The sequence below is a fragment of the Bos mutus genome, chromosome 7, assembly GCF_027580195.1.
Source record: "Bos mutus isolate GX-2022 chromosome 7, NWIPB_WYAK_1.1, whole genome shotgun sequence".
NCBI classification, from domain to species: domain Eukaryota; kingdom Metazoa; phylum Chordata; class Mammalia; order Artiodactyla; family Bovidae; genus Bos; species Bos mutus.
In genome coordinates this window covers 45,952,672-45,975,639 of record NC_091623.1, presented here as the reverse complement: position 1 = coordinate 45,975,639, position 22,968 = coordinate 45,952,672, and the positions used below count along the sequence as shown (strand labels likewise).

The window sequence follows — 22,968 nt, the reverse complement described above, 5'->3', positions numbered from 1 at the left end:
CACTGACGATGCCTGTTACCCAGGTTTTGGTCAATGCTGTGATTTAGGGACCCTTACTGCATGGGCACCCCATGGAACATTACTTTCCAGTTTACAAAACTGTTCTAGAAGCCTTATTAGATCTGCTATCTCAGCTTCCCCTATGGCACCAAGAATATTCAAGTAATTTAGAAAACAGGGAGAGACAAAGGAGAGTCAAGGGACTCAACCAAGCAGAGTGGGAGTCTTCAGATGGTTGTTGAAATGAAGAGAGAATGAAGCATGGATGGAGCTGAAACAGGGGTCGATGTGAAACCAAGCGGGACCCTGTGGGGCTCCTGGGTACAGAAGCCGCTCTGTGTCCCTCCTTATTTGTAGGGAAAAGACTCCATCCTCCAAGACAGACGTTCCCTGAGGTCCAAAGGGCAGATTCAAGCAGGTGCTAAATCAGGGATGGGAGGGGAAGCGCAGGAAAAGAGAAGCAGCCAAGAAACCAGGTTCTACCTCAAGGGCTACTCGGAGCTCTTTACAGAACTAAAATCAACAAACAGAAGACGTCAGCATTCTTGACTCCAGAGACCACCACCAGATTAAAGGAATTAAAGGATGCTCATCAGGAGAGTACCTGAAGGACTTCCCTGGTGGTCCAGTGGTTAAGAATCTGCCTGCCAATGCAGGGACACAGGATTGATCCCTGGTCTGGGAAGACTCCGCGTGCCCCAGAGCAACGAAGCCCCTGCGTCAGCACTCTGGAGCCTGCGCTCTAGAGCTCGCCAGCTGCAACTGTGTTCATGCACCGCAACCACTAAAGCCCACATGCCCTGGGGCCTGCAAGCCTCAACTACTGAGCCCATGTGTGGCAACTACTGAAGCCCACAAGCCTAGAGTCCATGCTTCCCAACCAGAGAAGCCACCGCAATGAGAAGCCTGCGCGTTGCAACGAGAGAAAGCCTGTGCGCAGCAACCAAGACCTAGCACAACCAGAAACATAAATTTAAAAAAAAAAGAGAGAGAGAGAGACTACCCGACACCAGATTACAGGTGTGCAGGCCCGGCACACACCCTAACCTTATCAGCAACTGTGCCCTGGAACCTCGGCTATAAAACTCATCAAATCCCCCCGGGTTGGGGGACAGTTTTTCAGGGGCACAAACCCACACATCCCCTTTTGCCTGGCAAAGTAGTATAACAGTCCTCTTTCCTACTTCATCCAAAACTGTCTCCAAGATTTAATTTGGCACCGGAGCCCAGAGGCTGAGTTTTCAGCTGATGAAGTTGTCAACTGATGCAGCACTCCCAGATGGGAGTGGACCAGTGTGGACCCCAACATTAAAGGGCCCCAAAGAAGTCCATGATTTACTCTAGAAAATCCCATGGACGGAGGAGCCTGGTAGGCTGCAGACCATGGGGTCACGAAGAGTCGGACACGACTGAGTGACTTCCCTTTCACTTTTCCCTTTCATGCATTGGAGAAGGAAATGGCAACCCACTCCAGTGTTCTTGCCTGGAGAATCCCAGGGATGGGGGAGCCTGGTGGGCTGCTGTCTATGGGGTCGCACAGAGTCCGACACAACTGAAGCGACTTAGCAGCAGCAGCAGCAGGAAGAGTTTGAAAAGCTGGAAGCAAAAAATTAAATAAGAAACCTGACTAGGGATCCCTGGGTGTTCACTGATTAATCAAGATAAAGACTGGAGCCAGGGCCAGGGCCTTCTGGTCCCACGCCTGGGCAGGGACCCAAGGCCGTATGCAAACGAGTGTGTGCTGTGTCACTCAGTCGTGTCCAACTCCTGGAGACCCCACGGACTGTAGCCCGTCAAGCTCCTCTGTCCACAGGATTCTCCAGGAAGAGAATCCTGGAGTGGGTTGCCATTTCCTCCTCCAAGGGATCTTCCCAACCCAGGGGTTGAACCCAGGCGTCTCCTGTCTCCCGCACTGGCAGGCGGGCTCTTTACCACTGGTGCCACCTGGGAAGCCCACGTGCATATGCAGGTGTGGATAAAACGGCCAGGAGAGGAGAGAGGCTCCCCAGGACTCCTAGATACAGGAGCCCGACACACTGTGATTCCAACCCTTGCTGGTGAAGGCTTAGCGGGCAGCTTAGGTTAGACTGGGATAAATGGAGATGAAACGTTGATGGGATTAAGGTGAACATTTGAATGAAAACTGGGGTGTATGAACAGATTTTGTGTGAGGTGGTCACATCTCCTTTACATGAATATATAACTACGATGGAGGTTGTCTTCCCTACATAACACTGTACAGCAAAGACCTGTTAAGTCTGCCCTCTGGCCAGTTTTAATCAGAGACACTAGATGGGAACCTGAGTGCATATAGGTGGCTAATGCAGAATGACCTAGAGTGCCTGGGGAGCAAAAAGAGTTGGCTACTTTAATTCATTACAGACTATAAGCGGAGTGCCGGTGCCAATGAGTTCACTGTACCATACAGCCCTGTGTGGCCTGAAAAAGGCAGATGGTTCGTGGAAACTGCAGACTATTGAGGCTGAAACCAAGCTGTACTGCCCACTGGCTCAGCAGTTTGGACACGGTCTCAACCACACAGAAATTGCCAGGAGGCTGCTACTCAGCAACTCATGTCTCGGATGTTCTTCTCTGTCTTGATCTCAGAAGAGGGCCAGCAGCAACTGGCCTTCACGTGGGAAGGATCCCACCATCCTTTTTCTGCACTGCTAAGGGATCCCTGAACTCAGTCGTAATCTGCTCAGAAGCGACGTGGCCTCGAGGCAGATCCCCAGGTACTCATGCACGCTGCTGATGCCACTTGGTGGCAGTGGAAAGCAAAGAGCAGGCGAGGGCTGATCTGAATGCAATGGGACACACGTGACCAGCTTGTTCAGTCCCTCAGTCGTGTCTGACTCCTTGCGACCCCATGGACTGCAGCACACGAGGCTTCCCTGTCCTTCACCATCTCCTGGAGTTTGCTCAAACTCATGTCCACTGACCAACTAGGGTGCGTAAATAAGCCCAGCACCAGTCCCCAGGCCGGCCCAGTCAAATTTTCAGGGAGGACCTGGGCAGGAGCTGCCTGGAATAATCTCCCAAAGACTAAAAACAAACGGCTGTCACTACTGTCCCCAGGGCTGAACGGGAATCCCAGCATTTGGCTGGGTTTGGGTTTTCATTCGGGAACCGTGCTAGCTCTCATCTGTAAGACCACCCGAAAGACAGGTCTATCTGAACTGGGGACCCAAACGAGCAGGTTGCGTCTGAATTACAAGTGGCGGCAGCCCTCTCAACTTGGCCTTTGGGCCCTGTTGACCCCCCAACTCAGATATGATTTGGGGAGTCTCTGCCACCATACTCTGAAGACTGGAGCTTCTGGCAAAAGTCCACAAGTGCCTTCTAGCAACGACTGTTGGGATTTTGGACCACAAGATTCCAAGATGCTGCTGTCTGAACAAGGTACTTGAGAGACAGGTAGCAGCCTGTGACTGGGCATTCACTGAGCTGGCCCTGATGATTGACAGACATAAAGCAATCACGAGACCTGAGGCGCCCAGAATGTCCTGGGCGATGTCAGAGAAGCACTGATGAGGGGGACAGTGCCCAGGAGAGTTCCAGAATACTTTTTTTTTGGCTACACCGCACAGCCTGCAGGATGTTAGTTTCTTAACCAGAGAGCAAACCCGGGTCCCCTGCAGCAGAACTGCGAAGTCCTAACCACTGGACCACCAGGAAAGTCCTAAGAGCTCCATCATAAAATGCAATTGGTTCAGAGGGCTGCGGGCTGCCAGGGGGAAGCAGGGAGGCACCCACTGTATCCTGGGCACATATCCTCTTTTCCTCCAAGACCGACGTTGAAGCCAACTGAGGAGCTGCTGGAACCAACTGGCATGAGGACAAGCCCCGTGGACGGCTCTCAAACGAATCACAGTGAGCGCTTGCTTTATGGATGGCAGTTTTAAGATGAATGGATAATACCCTGTTTGGCAAGTGACTGCATTAAGACCAGGAGATGGCCAGACTGTGATTGAAGGCAGCAAGAACAAATCGGCTCAGTGGGCTGAAGTGCATGCTGTTTTCCTAGCGGCGGTGGAAGAATTGAGCAACGGTAAAAGCCCCTTCGTGTTTTTACTGACTCCTGGCGGTGTGGTCAGGTATGGGCAATGGAAAGCTGGGCTATAAAAGGGACGTCTGCAAGGGGCACAGCCCTATGGAAAGCACTCTGGGAATTTAAAGGACGTGGTCAAGTAGGACATGTCAACCTCCAACAGAAGAGCCCCTTCTAGATCTGGAAGGTCACTGAACCACAAAGGACATGTTCTGGGGGCCCAAGAATGAGTCAGCATGGGGAGGTGCGCTGCAGCAATTCAGTAGTGAAAGTGTTAGTTGTTCAACTGTGTCCGACTCTTTGCGACCCAAGGACTGCAGCCTGCTAGGCTCCTCTATCCATGGGATTCTCCAGGCAAGAATATTGGAGTGGGTAGCTGTTCCTTTCTCCAGGGGATCTTCCTGACCCAGGGATCAAACTCAGGTCCCCCTCATTGTAGGCAGATTCTCAGCAATGAGGAGGAGGGGGCCAAATCTAGACCTAGATCTAGTCCTCTGGCGCCCTGCGAGGCACAAAAATGCAGGTGAGGACACTGTCAACAAGAGAGAGAAACTGCAGGTGGCTCTGGGGGAAATGCCCCGGGAGATGGAGCTGGCAAGCGGGTCACAGTGGACGGAGGCCAGTAACCCTGGGGGCTATAAATGAGTCCCAACAGGAACAGACCCTCTAGGATTGCATACCTGAAGGTCCAACGCAAATGCTCAAAATACTATTAAGAGTTGGAACAGAAAATACTGTAAGTTTGAGCCACCGAGTTACATTCCTTCGGACAGACAAAGAGATGTACTTTTTCAGCCCATACTGTCCAACAGTGGGGCAAGAGATTTCACATCAGGGATGTTGCATATCATCCGCTGAGTGATGGTTTAGTAGAAAATTTGACTGACTGGCTGGAACATTTGCTGTCTAAAACCAGGGTAGATGATAAAGGCTTGAGAGGCTGGCTTACTCGCATTCCTGAGTGTGTGCTCACACTCAACACGAGGGCTAAGGGAGGGTCCCCACTGAACAGCTTCCTCCACTTTTCTGGAGGGTATGGGGAAGCAGGCGTGGATGCTGGTACATCTTCCCCACACCATGGCAACCCACCCCCGCCCCGCCCAGCTACCTGATGCAGTGGCCCCAGAACCAGGCATGCAGCTGCAGACGCCAGCAGCGTGGCCGAGGCCCAAACAGGAAACTAACTGCACCTTTAAATCTGTCAGAATTCCTAAGGGCCCACTGGGGTGGAAAGCGCCCTCATCCCCTCTGGCGATGTTGGGGCTGACAGTGAATGCTGCTGTGTTGTCTAGAGGTTGTGAAAGCCCACCGGTTCTGTACTTGTGCAACCCTGGGAGGGGAGGGGGCGGGGAGGAGGTTGGGGTTAGCTTCCTGGCAGCAAGATGGACCAGTGTAGTGGCCAAACTAATGTCCCTTCCAAGGGTGCAAAAGTGTGAGCAAAAGAGAAATGACAACTGGAAAGGAGAAAGGAAAAATTACCTCTGAGGGTAAAGGGATGAATAAGTGGGTTATGCAAGGAGGGAAACCCAACATTTTATTAATACCTGGAGAGAGGCTTAGAGCAGAATAATATGATCTCTTAGCAGAAGCATGCCAGATGCCTGGCAGGCTGAAGCTAGTTTGCTGAGACCAGCCCTGATCTGGGGACCTGACGAGATGGAGCAGCAGCCTGCAAACCCGAATGGTGTCACTCTGGGAGACATTCTGGTCCTAAAATATATTAATGAACAGGAAAACTGTTCATGACTAAATGGAATTTAAGCGATGTGCCTGTATCTCGGACTCCTATTTTTAGGCTACATCTACTACACAAAGGACAACATTTGGGAACCCTTTCCTCTGGGACTGCAAACCGCATGGTGCGTGGCTCCCAGCAGACTGGTCTACGTAATCACTGTGTAACCGCAAATCCTGATCATCAACTGCTTAGAAACGTCCCTGGCTATGATGTTCAAAATATAATGGCAGCATGCCCAACATGGGGCTTCCCCAGGTGACACTCGTGGTAAAGAACCTGCCTGCTAATGCGGCAGACTTAGGAGACATGGGTTAGATCCCTGGGTCGGGAAGATGCCCTGGAGGAGGGCATGGCAACCCACTCCAGCATTCTTGCCTGGAGCATCCTATGGACAGAGGAGTCTGGTGGGCTACACAATCCATTGGGTCACCGAGTTGGATACAACTGAAGCGACGTAGCACACACGCACACCTGAGGGTGTGCCGTGCCCAAGCACGTGGCATCCTGTTTTTGCAGACAGAAAACTATTCATCAAAAAGAGGGAAAAATAGTGGGTCCCTGATGGGATTAAAGCAGAGGGCATCACTTGGTGGCTCAAGTTCCTTGGGGGAACGACCCCAGCAGAGACAAGGCAGGCTGTGCGAAGTCTCGTGGCATGCTCCAACTAAACTACATTTAGGCGACTTCCCTGGTGGCTCAGATGGTATAGCATCTGCCTACAATGCGGGAGACCCAGGTTCAATCCCTGGGTTGGGAAGATCCCCTGGAGAAGGAAATGGCAACCTGCTCCAGTATCCTTGCCTGGGAAATCCCATGGACAGAGAAACCTGGTGGGCTACAGTCCATGGGGTCGCAAAGAGTCGGACATGACTGAGCGACTTCACTTTCTTTCTTTCTAGGTATGCTTACCATGCATCTAACTCTAGTCTGGGGATCCAACATTTTGGGGTGCAAAACACGCATGCTCAGTGCACCCAGCCACTACTATACAGGGGCATCAACGTCCCCACTGGATTCAATAATGCACCCACAAGCCAGAGGCTGAGGCTGAACAGGTGCTAATGGGGATCTGAGGACAAGTGGAATTTGCTTTTAATGAGGAGCAGCATTCAGAGGAAAAAGATGACCTAGAATAGGCAGATCAGGGGGAGTTCTCTTCCAGGTGGAAGGCAAAGGATGGCAGCCAACCTGGAGAGATGAGGGGAGAGAGGGAGAGAGAGAGAGAGAGAGTGTGTGTGTGTCTGTGTGTCTGCTCAGTTGTGTTCAATGCTCTGTGATCCCATGGACTGTAGCCCCCCAGGCTCCTCTGTCCATGGGACTTTCTAGGCAAGACTACTGGAGCAGGTTGCCATTTCCTACTCCAGGGGATCTTTCTGGACCAGGGAAAGAGAATGAGGTAGTAGCAAAGTGGGTCAGGCAGATTCAGCCAGCAATGCTGGATACACTGGAACCCAGCGCTGGGAAGGGGCCTGTATCCTGACCTAACAAGCCCAAGGCCTCTTGACTGTTTTACTACGAACAGAGGCTGAAGTGGCCAGGGGCACGTGGCCCTCCGTTCTAGCTACTGAGGCTTGGGGCACACACACTTATTGCAATGCTATGGCTCTTCAAGATTAGAGAAGTCCTCTAGAGGCATTAACAATTTAAACAGATGCACCCAGACTGCTCTCGCCTCCAGGAAAGCTAGAAATAAAATATACCCCGTGGCAGAGCCAGTAGGGACAGGAATAACCTAAATGCCATTTATGTTCTCCTTATAGGAGAGGTGGGCCCTGCTGTAAAACACAGACTCAGTACAAGCCTGTGAGTTTGTCCCTGGTTACCTTGGAATTCAGAGCTAACTGAATCACGATCAACCGTTACAACCTCTAATAACGTCTGGTACACGGGCGAAGGCAGATGCTGTCGGGGAGGCAAAGTGAACACCTCCATGGTTCTTACTGATTTGTTCTGTAATGAAACTGAACCGTACCCTGGCCATACTTTGACACGGTACAACCCTGGCATTGGTAAGCTTCAACTACCTCTTGTAAATGAGTTTATGGTAACCCTGCATGTGTGTGTGCTCACTCAGTTGTGTCTGACTCTTTTCAACTCTATGGACCGACAAACTGTAGCCCCCCAGCTTCCTCTGTCCACAGGATCTCCAGGCAAGAATATACTGGAGCAGGTTGCCATTTCCTCCTCCAGGGGATCTTCCTAAAGCAGGGATAGAACCCTTACCTCCTGCGTCTCCTGCACTTCAGGCAGATTCTTTACTGCTGAGCCACTGTGGAAGCCAGTGGCTTCACCAGTAACACTGCATTTTGATGATCCAGTGTATTGAGGGCCTGAGTTAAGTCTCCTGAGGATGTAACAGTTGTGGAAAATGACTGGCCTGAGAAGGAAGAGGATCTAGCTAATCTACCAGCTGATTTCTGTGCCAAATAGTTCTGTACAAATTGACTGTAAGGTTCAAGGAGCAATGACGTTTCTTTAAATCAATCCCACACTGATTTCTCCCAAACGTCAGGCCTATTTGTGTCGGTACTATTGTTTTATCTGTTCTATAAATGTGACCCCAAATGTAAGTCTGTAACAGGGACCCACAGTTTTCCACTACTTTTGATTAATCATTTTCTATCCACAAAAACAGGGTGTCATTTGCCATAAGGGATCTATTCCACCAGGGGGTAGACTGCAATACTGTGATTTATGAGAAATAAATATATTTGGTCATTCTCAGGTATCAGTACAGTTGCTCAGTTGTGTCTGCTCTTTGCAACCCCATGGACTGCAGCACGCCAGGCTTCCCTGTCCATCACCAACTGCCGGAGCCTGCTCAGATATACTTGGTCTTTATCCCCAGTTCCTGACTCATAGTTCTCAAACTCTTGGAATTTTCTGATCAATAAGAGCAATGGGAGCATCTTTTGCCATATTTGCTCTCTGGTCTTCAGTTCCAAAAAATATTTTAGGGCCAGAGAGGTAAAATGGGTGTCTTGTTATTCCTCAGAAGCTCTCTTCCATCACAACCAGGTTTGGCTAACGGCTTTAGATCCCAGCCCAGGGTGGGGGCTGGTTGTCAGGAGAACCAATCATGTGATTAGAGGGTCAGAACTTTCAGTCCTGCCCCTGAATTTTGAGGAGGGGCATGGCATGAGGCTGAACCAACTGCCATTGGCCAATGATTTAGTCAATCGTTACTATGTAATAAAGCCTCCATAAAACCCTCAAGCTTTCTAGCCCTTTTTCTGAGCTTTCCACCTCAGGGAACCAGAACCACACAGGGCCCCAAGGCTTGTGAGAAAAGAGAATCCCTTGTGCGGTATCTTGCCCTAGGTATCTCTTCATCTGGTTGTTGATCTGTATTCTCTAGGACCCTTTTGTAATAAAATGGTCATCTAGTAAGTACACAGGTTTTCCTGAGTTGTCAGCTGCTCTGGCATATTAACAAATGGAAGGAAGGGGTCACAGGAGCCCCCGATTCGCAGCCCGTGAGCAGCACAGGTGACAGTCTGCACTGGGACTGGCATGGGAGTGGAGAGTGCCCGTGGGACTGAGCCTTTTGCCTGTGGAATGGGATTCTCTCTCCAGGTAGACGGTGTCAACACGCAGGGGAATGTTGGGCCCCCAGCTGGTGTCCAAGATTTGGACCAGGAAGCCTTTTCAGTGTGTGTGTAAGGCGGAAGGTGCCTGCACGCCCAGCGCCACTAGAAACCCTAGGCCCTGAGTCTCTAAGGAGCTGCCCTGGAAGGCGGCATGTCACATGTGTCATCACAGCTCGGAGATCAGGGACTCGAGCATGTGATGTGTAATTCCACTAGGGTTCAAACTATGTGCTGGAGAAGACTCTTGAGTCCCTTGGACAATAAGGAGATCAAACCAGTCAATCCTAAAGGAAATCAGTCCTGAATATTCATTGGAAGGACTGATGCTGAAGCTAAAGCTCCAGTACTTTGGCCACTGGATATGAAGAGCCTACTCATTAGAAAAGACCTTGATGCCGGGAAAGATTGAGCGGAGAAGAGGGCGACAGAGGGTGAGATGGCTGGATGGCATCACCGACACAACGGACTTGAATTTGAGCAAATTCCACGAGACAGTGAAGGACAGAGAAGCCTGGCGTGCTGCAGTTCGTAAGGTTGCAGAGTTGGACGTGGCTTAGCAACTGAACAACAAAGGCTCCAGAAGCTTGTGCCTGGTTTCCCAGACTTCCCCACGCCTCGTCCCTTTGCTGATCCTCTATGTCCTTCTGTTGTAATACATTTACGAGTATGACCACACACTGAATCTTCCTACCCAATCATCAAACCTGGAGGTGGTTTTGGGACCCTGGACACAAAGGGGTTTCATGACAATGTACCATTAAAATTAATTTCACTGGTTTCTTTCTGCTTCAAGTGGCTACTGGAAATATCACTACCACAGATGTACTCACTGGGATGATGTTTCCACTGACGATACTGCTCAAGCACCTAAGAACTGCAAGTGCTTAAGACAGTCAGGCCAGAGCTTCCATTTTATAGAATAAACAGAGGCCAGAGAGGGTGGTGGGTGTGGCTGAGACCACACTGAATATAGGAAACCCACTGCAGGATTCCAGCCCACGGGTACTTACCAGATGGACCTCGAGTGGTTGTCTTGGGGACCGAGGGCTTTCTGGACAGGGATGCCCGATTTCCTTTATCACTGGGCTCGCTGCGGGCGCTGAGTGGCCGACTGGCCCTGTCCCCACTGGCCAGCCCCTTGGTTTTGGCAGCAGTCACTGGAGTGGCTTTGGGGGGAGTAGTGCCAGAGCTGGGGCGGGTAAGGGGCTTCCGGGTACGGCTGCCACCTCCTTTCAGCCGGGCCTGCTCGGGAGGCAGCATCTCCGGGTCCACCATGCAGATACTAGGTGGGGTGGGCAGCGGTGGGGGGATCTTGAGGGGGTCAGGCAGCGGGTCACGGCGGGGGACCCCGAAGCCCTCCGTGTCCTCGTCTGAGTCGGCAGTGCCAGGGGCAGCCGGCAGGGGGTCCGAGTCAGACAGGGTGGGCAGGGACTCGCTGACAGATGTGGGTGGTGTCTCCTCGGCGCCTCCCGGAGCTCCCGCCCGCTCCTGCGACCGGGCGCTGCTGTCATTGGAGCTGCCGGGGGACACGGGGGCCGGCGCCATGGGCACGGCCTTGCGGTGCTCGAACTCACAGGGCGACACCAGGCACAGGTCCACGTCGTGCGGGGAGGCCGAGCGCCGCACCCGAGGGCCGCAGAGCGGGAGGCTGAGCCCAGCTTCACTCGCAGCTGCAGCTGGTGGCGGGAGCACCTGCTCAAAGGAGACGGACAGGGACTCGTCCACCTCTGTGGAGTGTGGGGAGCCCACCTCCGCGGGCAGCGAGGGTGTGGTCACTGTGGGGGAGGCATCTGGCCCGGGCTCCCCACCCCGCAGGGGGCTCAGCGACAGCGGCCCGCTGCTCTCTGTTGGGCCCTGCTGGGCCCCGGCAGGAGAGGGTGTGCACGGCTCGGGGGTGCTGGCGGCCAACAGCAGCTCCAGGGTTTTCTCCTCTAAGCTGCCACCTTCCTCCCCTGCCGGGCTGAGCCCCAGATCCAGGCTGCTCTCTTGGCTGGGTGTGGCCACAAGCTGGGGGGCCGGGGAGCTGCAGGTCTCTGTCGGGGGGCTGGCCTCTCCGCTCCGGAAGCTGGGGGGGCTGCGGGGCCCATTCTCAGCTGGTGGGACCCCTGGGCGGGGTGTGTTGGGTGCTCTGCGGGTCTTGGGAGCCACCTGGGCACCCACGTTCTTGCCACTAACCACGGCAGAGGCTGCCCGGCGCACCTCCCGGGGTTGGGTGCGAGGGGCACTGGGTCTGGGGTCCTTCTTCACCTCCCGGGAGGGCCTGGCTTCTTTCTCAGCCCTGCGAGGGGCCTCAGTCCGTGGAGAGTCTTTCCGGGCCACCCCAGGGCGCTCCTGGGTGGGCCTGGAGGGCACCGTCGTGCGGCCCTCTCTCCTCAAGCTGTCCCGGGAGGCCACGCTCTCCTTGCTCTCAGCTCGCCGAGGCCCCGCCAGGTCTTGGGGCGTCACCACTGGCTCCCGCAGGAACCCCAGGTGCTGCAGGCGGACCAGGCCATCCAGGAGGCGGGCGGGGGGCGTGCAGCCAGGGAACAGCACACGCACCACCTTCTCTGAGGGGCCCGCAGGGTGCCACACCAGCAGGGCGCACACGGAGGCCAGGGTGTGGTCAGTGGTGGCGGCTGAGGGCGGGTGCAGCACATACATGTCCAGCCGGCCCACGCCCATCTTCTGGAAGAGCACGGTGGGCTCAGCAGGCAGTGGCCCTCGGTTCAGGGGCACAGGGGTGATGCCCAGCTGGCTCAGGAGGCTCAGGGCCAGTTCGGCCTCATCCTCGCCACGCACCAGCCGAGAGGCAGCAGCGCGGGCGTTGAGAAACACGACGCCCAGGTTGGGGGAGATCAGCCGGCGGAGCCGGTCGTCCCCGGAGCCCCCGCCGGCAGCCGCCTCGTCGCGCTCCGCCAGCTTGCGTCGCAGCAGACTGTTGAGGCCCGGGAGGCTGTCGGCGCCAGCGTGGGTCACCAGCACAGCGTCCACCCGGTCCAGGTGCCGCACCAGCTTCCAGAAGCTCGACTTGGGGTTGGAGCCGCCGTTGACCAGCACGGTGAAGCCATTGACGGCGAAGAAGGCGGCATCACCTAGGCCACCAGGGAAGATGTAGCAGCAGGGCCGGGCGAGCCTGAGGAAGCCCACAGAGGCCGGAGGCTCGAGCAGCTCGAAGGGCGAGGGCGGCTCCAGTGACTCGGCCACATACTCCAGGAACTCGCGCAGGCCCTCGGAAGCCGGCAGCTGCACCGGAGGGTTCAACCGCAGGTGGAGCACGCCCTGCAGGCCGGGCACTTCAGGGGCCAGCTGGGCCCAGTCACCAAAGGTCGGGCAGGTGATGGTGAGCTTGGGCGGCGCTGCAGGCAGGGGTGTGGAGGCCAGGAGATCCCGGATCTGAACAAGGGGGAATGGTTAAGGGGTCACCCGGAGCCAGGCAACACCCAGCCCCTTAGGAAAGCTAAGCCCCTTTGCCTCCCCTTGTCACCCTCAGGACAAAACCAAGCTCTCCCCACAGCCAAGCAGGGCCCATGGTCCTGTCTCACCACATGTTCCCCTCCGGCCCTCCCCCACCTTCTCACTCTCCCTGCCTCTGGGCCTTTGCACTTGCTGTTCTCACACCCTAGAGCACACTTCCCTGCAGGGAGACTTTCTACACACACCCCGACCCCCACCTCCATCTACTGGCCTTTATCTTACCATCACTACATCACTCACTACAGTACGAAAACATGGTTTCCCAGTTTTCTGCGCATTTGCCCCGCTCAGACTAGGGGTCAGAAACGACCCCATCCAGTTGTGTCCCAGATGGGACCTAGAATCTGGGATGCCACTTGGAGCCTTTGCAACATCTGATCTGAAGGCCCTCACCTTGCAGTGGGCCATGGGACTGAGCCTGACAGTACATGTTGTTACCATCACCCTACATGGGAAGAAGGGACGATGCTCGGGGCGGGGGGACAGTAGGTCACCTAGGCAGCTCAGCCCAGTGGGGATAAGCCAGACTTCAGAGGCAGGATGGCGAGGGGGCAGCTCACCTCTTTGTCCCCCAGGACCTGGAGGAAGTGGCGGGGTGAGAAGCCCCCGGTCTGGAGCAGCAGCTCCCCTGTCTCCTCCAGGCAGGGCCCCGCCAGCACCAGCAGCTTGTGAGAGGCAGGGTCTAGCAGAAGGTTCCGGAGCTGAGAGAGGGGGAGAGTGTTCAAAGCGCTACTCCATGCAGTGAGATGGCCAGCACCCCTCTTTGGGGTGGTCCCCAGCCCCAGATCTATGTATAACCACCCTACTCTTGTCCTATCAGGGCTTCCCTGGTGGCTCAGGGGTAAAGAACCTGCCTGCCAATGCAGGAGACACGGGTTTGATCCCTGGGTTGGGAAGATCCCCTGGAGAAGGACAGGGTAACCCACTCCTATATTCTTGCCTGGGAAATCCCATGGACAGAGGAGCCTGGTGGGCTACAGTCCATGGGGTCACCAAAGAGTCGGACACGACTTAGTGACCAAAACACAACAATCTGTCCCCCAAGTGGCCTGGCTAGTACTAAACTAGAAGCCAGGATTGTAGCCTGTGGGCCTCCTGCTGGAGCTGGCCCCCATCCTCCCTGCCAACTCCTGCTCATTCTACAAAGCCCAGCTCCAGCGCCCCCTCCAAGTATTCCTGGGCCCCCCCAAGCCCACATTTCCCTCTGGCCCAGCCCAGGTGCCATAGGGAAGAGGGGACTGTGTCTGGCTGTTTCCACCAGAGCCTCCTCAGGGAGCAAACAGGGCATTTTTGATCAAAGGCATCAACCTGTACAAGGATCTCTAGAGGGCTCTATCTCATACGAAACTGAGAGAAGAGTGCTGATGTCCACAAGCTAGAATTATTAAGAAGTCAGTTCAGACAACTAGCAGGGCCCAGCCCACAGGAACACATGAGACCCAAAAACACCGGTTGGGTTCTGCCCTCCCACACTCCAGCCCTTCCCTATCCCATTCAATCCTCCCATGCTCCAGCCTTTTCTGACTCCACCTACTCCCATCAGCAGCTCTGAAGAGGGACTAAATTGAGGCTGGAGTCATCAGGGGAGGCTTTGTTGCTGCTGGGTGTCAGGAAGAGAATTTCAGGCAGATGAAGTCAGGGGCCCCCAGAGGCTGGGGCCAGGGGATGGCAGCGGTCCCAGCAGCCCATTTCCCCCAGAAGCCTTCCCTTTCCTACCTCGTCACACAGGGATTTGTCTGATGGATTCAGGAGGACCAGCGTCTCCAGGGTGTCACCACGGTGGTGCAGACTCCGCTGGCCTGTGGGAGAACCGGGCCCTTTAACTTTAGGGCTGAGCCACACAAGCCAGGGTCAAATCCCCCCTCACTGGGTGACCCTAGGTGGCCAGGAGCCCCTCCAGCACTCTGGTTTCCCAGGACCTCCAGCCAGGGGGTCATCCGGAGATTAACAGACATGAGATAGAGCTGCAGGTGAGGATGAGGCAAGAACAAGAAACCGCCTTGGCAGGCCCCATGCTGGAGACAGCAGGGACAAGGCCTCCACTGCTGGCAGGACCCAACTGCAGCTGTCAGCCCTGTGGGGGACAGCATCGTCACCCCATTTTATAATCAAGGAGCCTGAGCCCAGGGAAGGCCAAGGAGGGTACACTAGGAAAAGGGTACAACATGAGCAAAGGCCCTGAGGCAGCACTGAGCTCTCGGTGTCTGAGGATCAGGAAGGGGCGAGAGCGAGGGGCAGCAAGAGGGAGCCGAGGGCAGGGAGGCCTCATGGGTCACGGAGAGGGCAGTGGGGTTGATTCTGGGATCTGAACCCTTACCCTTTATCAGCTTATCACAAGCTTCTTATCATGTGTGGATATTGCCCCATTCAGGCAGGGAAAGTAAGGCACAGAGAGGGGAAGTGGCGGCCAAGGTCACACAGCACAGACGGGATTTCCAGCCCTCCCCAATCCCCAGTCTGATACAGTGAGGGTCAGGAAGCCACCAGGAACCGCTGGGACAATGAGGTGACGGACACTTCCTTCCCCTCCTGAAGCAGCCTGGAGGTGACTCAACAGGCCAGCTGAGCAGGGGCTAGCTAGGCAACACCCAGGCCCCACCCAGCAGCTACTCTGCTCACCCCAGTCACCCCAGAATCCCCAGGGAGCACGGGCCATGTAGGGCTGCCCAAGAGTCCCAACCCCCTCCTCGACCTTGCTTTCTCAGCTCCCCATCTACTGAGCACTTACTTGTACCCTGTGCAAGAATCACAGCCATAAACCACACCCAGTCCCTGCCAGGCTCTGCCCACACGCACCAGCCCCTCACTTTCCAAATGTCTTGTCCCTTTGCTTGGGTATTTCCCTCCACCCTCCCCACCAGCTGCTTCTCATCCAAAAAGACCCTCCTCAGAGGCCTCCCTGTCCCCCACACCACACAGTCTCATTTGTTACATGGGAACAAAAATGCAAGTTCTGACCTCATGAGTTGGTGATGACTGAGGAGTGAGTGCTGGCTCAGGGGCGGCCCCTGCTCTTACTCAGCGGATCTCAGCTGTATTATTACTGTTGTTTACAGCCATCCCTGACGCACATAGCTGGCACTCGGAGAACATCTGCCCACTGAGTGAGCAGCTGGTGCACGCAGGGTCACCTTTCACAGCCTCACCTTTCACAATGCTGGAGAAGGTGGCTGAGTGCCGGGACACGAAGACCTTGAGCTGCTCATCGAGGCTGCAGACGCCAGGGTCAATGTCCCAAGACCGGATGCCTGGTGGGGTGGGCGGGAAAGGGAGATAGGAAATCAGTTGGGCTCCCCAGCTCCCAGAATATTTCAATAACTAGCAAAGGGCAGGCGAGGGCCACCACAGCCCCCTCTTCCCCCAACCTGCCCCCACACACAAAGGCCAGGAGATTCAGAAACATCCATTGTGCCTCTGGATCTCACTGCATCCACCATCAAGGAACCCCAAAAGTCGGGCACTTTACAAAGAAGACTTAGGACCTCAGCAAGAAAGTCCCCACCTCCTAGACAGTCATCTTGTCCCCTTCAGTATCCTCCCACCCCCACCACTGGTTTCACTGATCCTCAGCCCTGCCACGCACAGGTTCCACCTCTAAGCTTTTGCAGGAACTGATCCCACTGCCCAGAGGCCCCTCTCCCTGCCTTCCCATCCTTCAGGTCCTCTCAGCCCTTGGCATCTTCCTCTGAACAGTCCTGAAACCATCTGACCTTAAAACTTGATCCATCTCCCTGCCTCCCTCCCCACCAGACCATTAGTCCTGAGAGTGCAGGTCTGAACATGCCAGAGGTCCCCGCCCTATCCTCGATGCCCTGCGGGGTGACATTCCCTAAACCCATGAGCTGTGTGCTGCCATCCCATTTTCCTGGCCATGGAGGACAGGCGCTGACGATCTGAGAGATGCGGGATGACGGATCTAGGGTGCCCTCCAAGCAGCACGGTGCGGGATGCACCACGCCCGCCGGTCCCACCGTGCCAAGTGCTTGGCAGGTGAATCCTGCAGGTGCATCTATGACTCACATATTCAGGTGCCAAATCCCCTAAGCAGGCCGCAGCCACCCACACCCCAATTAGCAGTTCCTCATGGAGCTACGGAAAGTGGCCCCCGGGGCTCCGGGCCCAACCTCCCTATCCCTGCTCCTCCCTCCAGGACGTCAAGGCTACTAAGAGCCGGGGAATCGAGGCGCGCCCGGAGAGCGGGAAGCGGAGCCGTTGCCCATGCTGCCCAGTCGCGTGGGCCCCCAAAGCCGGGGCCCGTGTCCCCTCCCCGGTCTGCACCAGGCTCGAGGCGGAGCAGCTGAGCCCGACCCCGAACGCTGCTTCCTCCGCGGGCGCCCATAGACTCTGCCTGCGCCCTGCGTCTAACGGTAAGAGGATAGGGGCCCGGGCCACCCCCGCCCCCCGATCCGGCCGGCCCCCGCCCCGACCGCTCCATCCTCCGGCTCTCAGGCCGAGATGCGCGGCCGCTACCGCCTCCCCGGCACCGCGTTCCCGGACCGGTCCGACCTCGTTCAAGCTCCTCCAGCACGTAGGCAAGCAGCCCCCGGCACCCGCACTCGCCGCCTACTACGAGCAGCAGCGAGCTGGGGACCTCGGCCGCCCCGGACCCTGCGACCGTCGCCGCCATCTTAGCGCCGCCCTGACGCTCCGAGCGCCCGCCCTACTGTCCCCGCCCCTTAAAGGGGCCGGACCGGAAGGGCTGAAGACCCCTCCCGGAAGCCCCTCCTCGCTCGTTATCTGCCCCCTTGCGCCCTCTGCGGTAGTGGGACTTGCGGATACAGGCTCCTAAGCGTTAGCCGAGTCTTGAATCTCGGCTTTGGACACCTCTCCCAAATGACTACTGTTTCATTCATTCATTCACTCATTGATTCTTTCACTCATTTATCCAGCAAGTTCTGACTGCGTGTCTACTACTTGCCAATTGGAATCTCTGCCCTCCAGAAACTCATATTACATGTCAGTGGGTCCAGTCTTGAACCAGATCCCAGATGGTCCCGGTTCCCTAGGTCAGGGCTTAAACAAAGAAAACAAGGGTAACTTTGAGGGCTTTGAGAGATGTTTAGGAGTTTTCCAGGTGTGGGTTATGAGATAATGACATGTGAGGCGTAAGTTAGAGCATGTGCAGAGCTTAGAGATTAGGAAAGTACATATGAAGTTGAGACAGATTCCAGAGCACTCTGAATCTGGAGCAGGGCACCACAGTTATTCTGCACCTACAGTTTGCAGGGCATCTTGCTCATTGAAGATATGCATAAATCTATGAAGTTGGTAGTTATGAAGTAGGCTGTGGGCACAGTCATTTCAGAGGAATGGAGAGGAAATAGACTTGGAGAGATGAAGTCACCAGACGCATAAGAGGTAGAGGAGAGATTCAGGTGGGTTTGACTCCAGATCCAGCCTGCAACAGGGACTGGCTGCCTGGTTCACATGGGTAACCCTCCTTCCCCAGTCAATTGCATTCAGCCTTTTTACCCACGGTGGCCACTACTTGAAAAATCATGTTGCATCAAACTTCTTGACAGATGATCATGCCTAGGAAGGGCTAGGTTGCATCCCTCAGGAGTTAGCTCCCCATCTTTGGAGGTATACAAAACCAACCAAGACAAGTGAAAAGATCTGCCAAGAAGGATTAACCTCCCACTGCCCTTCATTATCTATTCAGTCCAACTTCCTCCCTGGTCAGTGTATAACAGTCGCTGGCCACGTGCCGTCCGTCTAACGTTTGAGCGCTCCACTTCCTCTCTCTTTATGGCCCTGGCATCCTTCCTCTATCCCAGTCCCTCCCCCTTGGCTCCCTTCCCTGTTTGCTGGCTGCCTGTGATTTCTTCTATTATTGCTCTCAACAGTAATAAAAATGGGAATGTCTGTGTCAGGTTCTATCTTCCTCAGCAGGATAGGAGATTGTTGGAGGCCAGACTAGGCTGAGATTTCTCTGGGATCCCAGTTTTTTTGCAGGACAAAGCTGAGCATCTGGGAAGTGCATGATAAAGGGTGTGAAATGGGAGCGAAAAGCTCCTTCATCCACCATTCACTCATGTGTATTGATTGATTGGGTCAGGACAGGAACCTGGGACCTTCTGCTCGAAGTCTATGCTCTCTCTTTTGCCCAAGGCTGTGAATTATGATGGGTAGTGCTCATTCTGAAGGTGAAAGTGGGAGTGGCAAAGTCATGTCCGACTCTTTGCCATGGAATAATCCTTAGAATTCTCCAGGCCAGAATACTCGAGTGGGTAGCTGTTCCCTTTTCCAGGGGATCTTCCCAACCCAGGGATCAAACCCAGTCTACTGCATTGCAGGCAGATTCTTTACCAGCTGAGGCACCAGGGAAGCCCAAGAATACCTGTGTGGATAGCCTATCCCTTCTCCAGTGGATCTTCCCTACCTAGGAATCGAACTGGGGTCTCCTGCATTGCAGGTGGATTCTTTACCAGCTGAGCTACCAGGGAAGCCCTAGTGTTCATTCTAGTGGGTCTTAAAGGGCTCTGAGTTGCCAAGGCATCTGGGACCTGATGTTCTGAGTGTTCTGGAGTCCTGAGGTTTTCCTGTCCCAGAGTGTCTCTCAGTCTGGAGACCCTAATGTGAAGAGTGGGGGGAGCATCTCCCAAGAGATGAAAGAAGCGTCTGGGGACCATTTCTGAAATCCCAGGCAACAGACTCCAGTCACTGCTCTCCTGCTTTTGTCCATGCCCAGCTCCATGCCTCTTTTCAGGTCATCAGTTACCAGAGGGATCAGGTGCTGAAATTATGGGGGAAATGGAAAACCCTCAACTGTCAGGACTGCTGGATGCCCTAGTCTCCTTCCCCTGGCAAATCTTTTCTCTTTTTAACATTTTTATTGAGGTTGAACATAAACATGGTCAAGTTCATAAATGTCAGGAGTGGAGGTTGATGGAGGTCAGGATTTAGGACATTTCCAGCCCCCGCTGCACCACCTTGGATACTCCAGTTCATTCTCCACTCCCTCAAGGTGACCACTTATCTGACTGTCATCACTTGGGTGAATTTACCTGAGTTTGAACTTCTCAGAGATGGGATTGCACAGGGTATCCACTCTTGGTTCTGGCTTCTCTTGCTCCTCATGTGTGTGGAACAGGCATTTGTCCCTTTTCATGGTTATGTAGTATTCCCAAGTATCTTTTCTTTCTTTTTATATTGTGATCAAATAAATATAACATATTACTTACCATTTTAGGGGCTTCCCTGATGGCTCAGCAGATAAAGAATCTGCCTGCAATGCAGGAATCACAGGAGATGGAGGTTCAATCCCAGGGTCGGGAATATCCTCTAGAGGAAGAAAATGGCAACCCATTCCAGTATTCTTGCCTGAAAAATCCCAGGGACAGAAGAGCCTTGTGGGCTACAGTTCAAAGGGTCAAAAAGAGTAAGACACAACTGAGTGACTAGGCATGCGCTTATTGTTTAACCATTTAAAGTGTATAATTCAGGGTATTTAGGAGACTCACAATGTAGTATGACCCTCACTAGCATCTAGCCCCAAAATACCTAAAGGACCCCACACTCTTTAGCAGTCTTCCCCAACCCCCTCCCTCCCAGCCACTGTCAACCACTAATCTGCTTTCTGTCCCTGTCGACCGTCCTGTTGTGCACATTTCATACAATACGAAACCATTTCTCTCTGGCTTTCTTCACTCAGCATAATGTTTTCAAGGTGCATCCGTGCTGTATCATATGTGACCACTTTATTCCTTCCTGTGGACCCATCACATTCGGCTTGCCCATTCATCTGCTGATGGACATCTGGATTGTTACTACCTTTCCACTCTTGCAAACAGTGCTGTTGTAAACATTCATGTGCAAGTTTTTCTTGAACATTGCTTTCAATTCTCTTGGGTCTGTACCTAGGAGTGGAATTGCTGGGTCATATGGTAAATCTCTATTTAGCTTTTGAAGAACTGCCAGGCTGTTTTCCACAGCAGCTGTTAAATTGTACATTCCTACTGGCAGTGTACAGGGGTTTCAAAGGCTCCACATCCTTGCAAACAATTAGATTTTTTTCCTTTCTTATTGTAACCACTGGGTACCAATTTTTCACGATTCATCCATTTTCCTCATTGGTGAGCATTTGGGTTGTTTCCAGTCTGGAGCAATTGTGGATAAAGCTGTTTGAGCATACTTGTACATGTCTCTTGGTGACTATACTCTTTTCTCCCCCAGTGCGTGCCTAGGGGTGGAATGGCTGAGTCATGGGGTAAGGAATGGTCAGGCTGTTTTCTCAGGTAGGCTGTGAGGGAGGAAATGTCCCCCGTGTCATACCAACACTTAGATTTCAGCCTTTTTGTTTTGTTTATATTTTATTTTTTGAAGTATAGTTTATTTACAATATTGTGTTAGTTTCTGGTGTGCAGCAAAGTGATCCAGTTGCACACACACACACACACACACACACACGTCCTTTTTCATGTTCTTTTCCATTATGGTTTATCATAGGATATTTAAGATTATTCCCTGTGCTGTACAGTAAGACTTTGTTTATTCATTCTATAGATAATAGCTTACATCTGCTAATCCCCAAATTCCCAATCCATCCGTCCCCCACCCCTCCTCCCGCTTGGCAACCACAAGTCTGTCCCCAAGTCTGTGAGTCCGTTTCTGCTTCCTAGATAAGCTCATTCATGTCATATTTTAGATTCCACATACAACTAGGGTCATATGGTATTTATCCTTCTCTTTCTGCCTTACTCCAGTTAGTATGATAATTCTATTTCTATCCATGTTATTGCAAATGTCATTATTTTATTCTTTTTTATGACAGCTATTTTAATATTTGCCTTTTCCCCCTTCTTCCCCCACGCCTATCACCAACCCTGTTCATCAACATTCATTAAGCGCTTGCGTTGACAACACTCTAGCTCTGGGTGCTGAGAAGGGAACAAAATGACTGGTCCTCAGTGCAAATCGCTCTGAATCTTGAACGGCGGGGGGGAGCCTGAGGCTTGTATGCCTATATGTCAGTTCGTTTCATTCTTGCAAAAACTTGGCCCCAAGCTCTGAGTAAACACATTTAATAAAGGAGAAAAAAGGATTCAGAGAGTTAAGGGGCAGATCCAGTATCTAGCACCCCAGCGGGGATGTGAACCCCGGGTATGTGACTCCGGGCCCTGCAAGAGGCATTCATTCATCCATTCAGTAAACACTTCCTGACAAATTTCCTATGCCTCCAAGAGGTCCCCAAGGAGACCCCAGTCTTCAGGAGGAAGAGCTGGCCACAGATGCCCCCTAACTGTGGAGCCAGGGCTGGGCTAGAGGGTGGACCTGGAGCTGGAGGAGTCCAGAATGGGGCAGTGAAGGTTCTGTATGGGGAGACAGGAAAGATATCCTGGGAAAAGGGACATTGAAGCTGGGCTTTTGAAGAATGCACTTGAGTTCATCAGGCAGATCTTGCATTCATTAATTCAGCAAACACCCTCAGCCAAATCCTCTGTGCCAACTTCACCTCAGCCTGGTTGCAAGGAGCTAGGAGAGACAGAACCAGACATGGATTCCCCATAGGGTCATGGATGGACTGGAAGGGGAGGGAGGGGCTGGTATTGCCCCAAATGGAAGAACATAGAAGTTCTTCAGGGGACCAGCAGGGGTCTCCTGAGAGGAGGATGTGGCTTCAATTCCCTCCTGCAGAGCAGAGAGTTGATGCTAAATGTTTTTGTTTTGGAATATATTGCATGGGTTAAATGAGACCAAGAAAACATGTGTGTGTATGTGTGTGTGTGTGTGTGTGTGCTGAGTTTCCCAGTCATGCCTGACTCTTTGCGATCCTTTGGACTGTAGCCCATGGCTCCTCTGTTCATAGGATTCTGTAGGCAAGAATACTGAAGTGGGTAGCTATTCCCTTCTCCAGCAGATCTTCCTGACCCAAGGATCGAACCTGGGTCTCCTGCATAGCAGAAGAATTCTTTACTGTCTGAGCCACCAAGGAAGCCCTCTTAAACCCCACACTGTGGAGCAAAAAGGAAAGAGGCGTCTAGGAGTGACTTGATAGGGATAGGCACTTGCTTGCAATGAGTTTATTTCATAAAATCACCAGGATGTGGGGTGGGGGTGGGTGGAATGGGGGAGAGAGGCTGCCTCTTGTTTATGATCCAGGTCCTCTCTGGGTGGGTGATCTCTCAGCCACTCCC

At 53.5% G+C, this 22,968-nt stretch overlaps 1 protein-coding gene across 1 annotated transcript in view; it reads right to left on the bottom strand.

The window, feature by feature from the left end:
- MAP1S (microtubule associated protein 1S) overlaps positions 1–17,495 on the bottom strand; it is a 33,425-nt gene extending 15,930 nt beyond the window's left edge. Inside the window, exons 1-5 of the mRNA XM_070373288.1 lie at positions 17,339–17,495; positions 15,979–16,080; positions 14,549–14,631; positions 13,393–13,533; positions 10,390–12,751 (exon numbers count right to left, since the gene is read on the bottom strand). Coding sequence (XP_070229389.1) covers positions 10,390–12,751; positions 13,393–13,533; positions 14,549–14,631; positions 15,979–16,080; positions 17,339–17,459 — 2,809 coding nt within the window. The 5' untranslated portion in view covers positions 17,460–17,495. The remainder of the gene's footprint in view (positions 1–10,389; positions 12,752–13,392; positions 13,534–14,548; positions 14,632–15,978; positions 16,081–17,338) is intronic.
- Between the last annotated feature and the right edge of the window lie 5,473 nt (positions 17,496–22,968).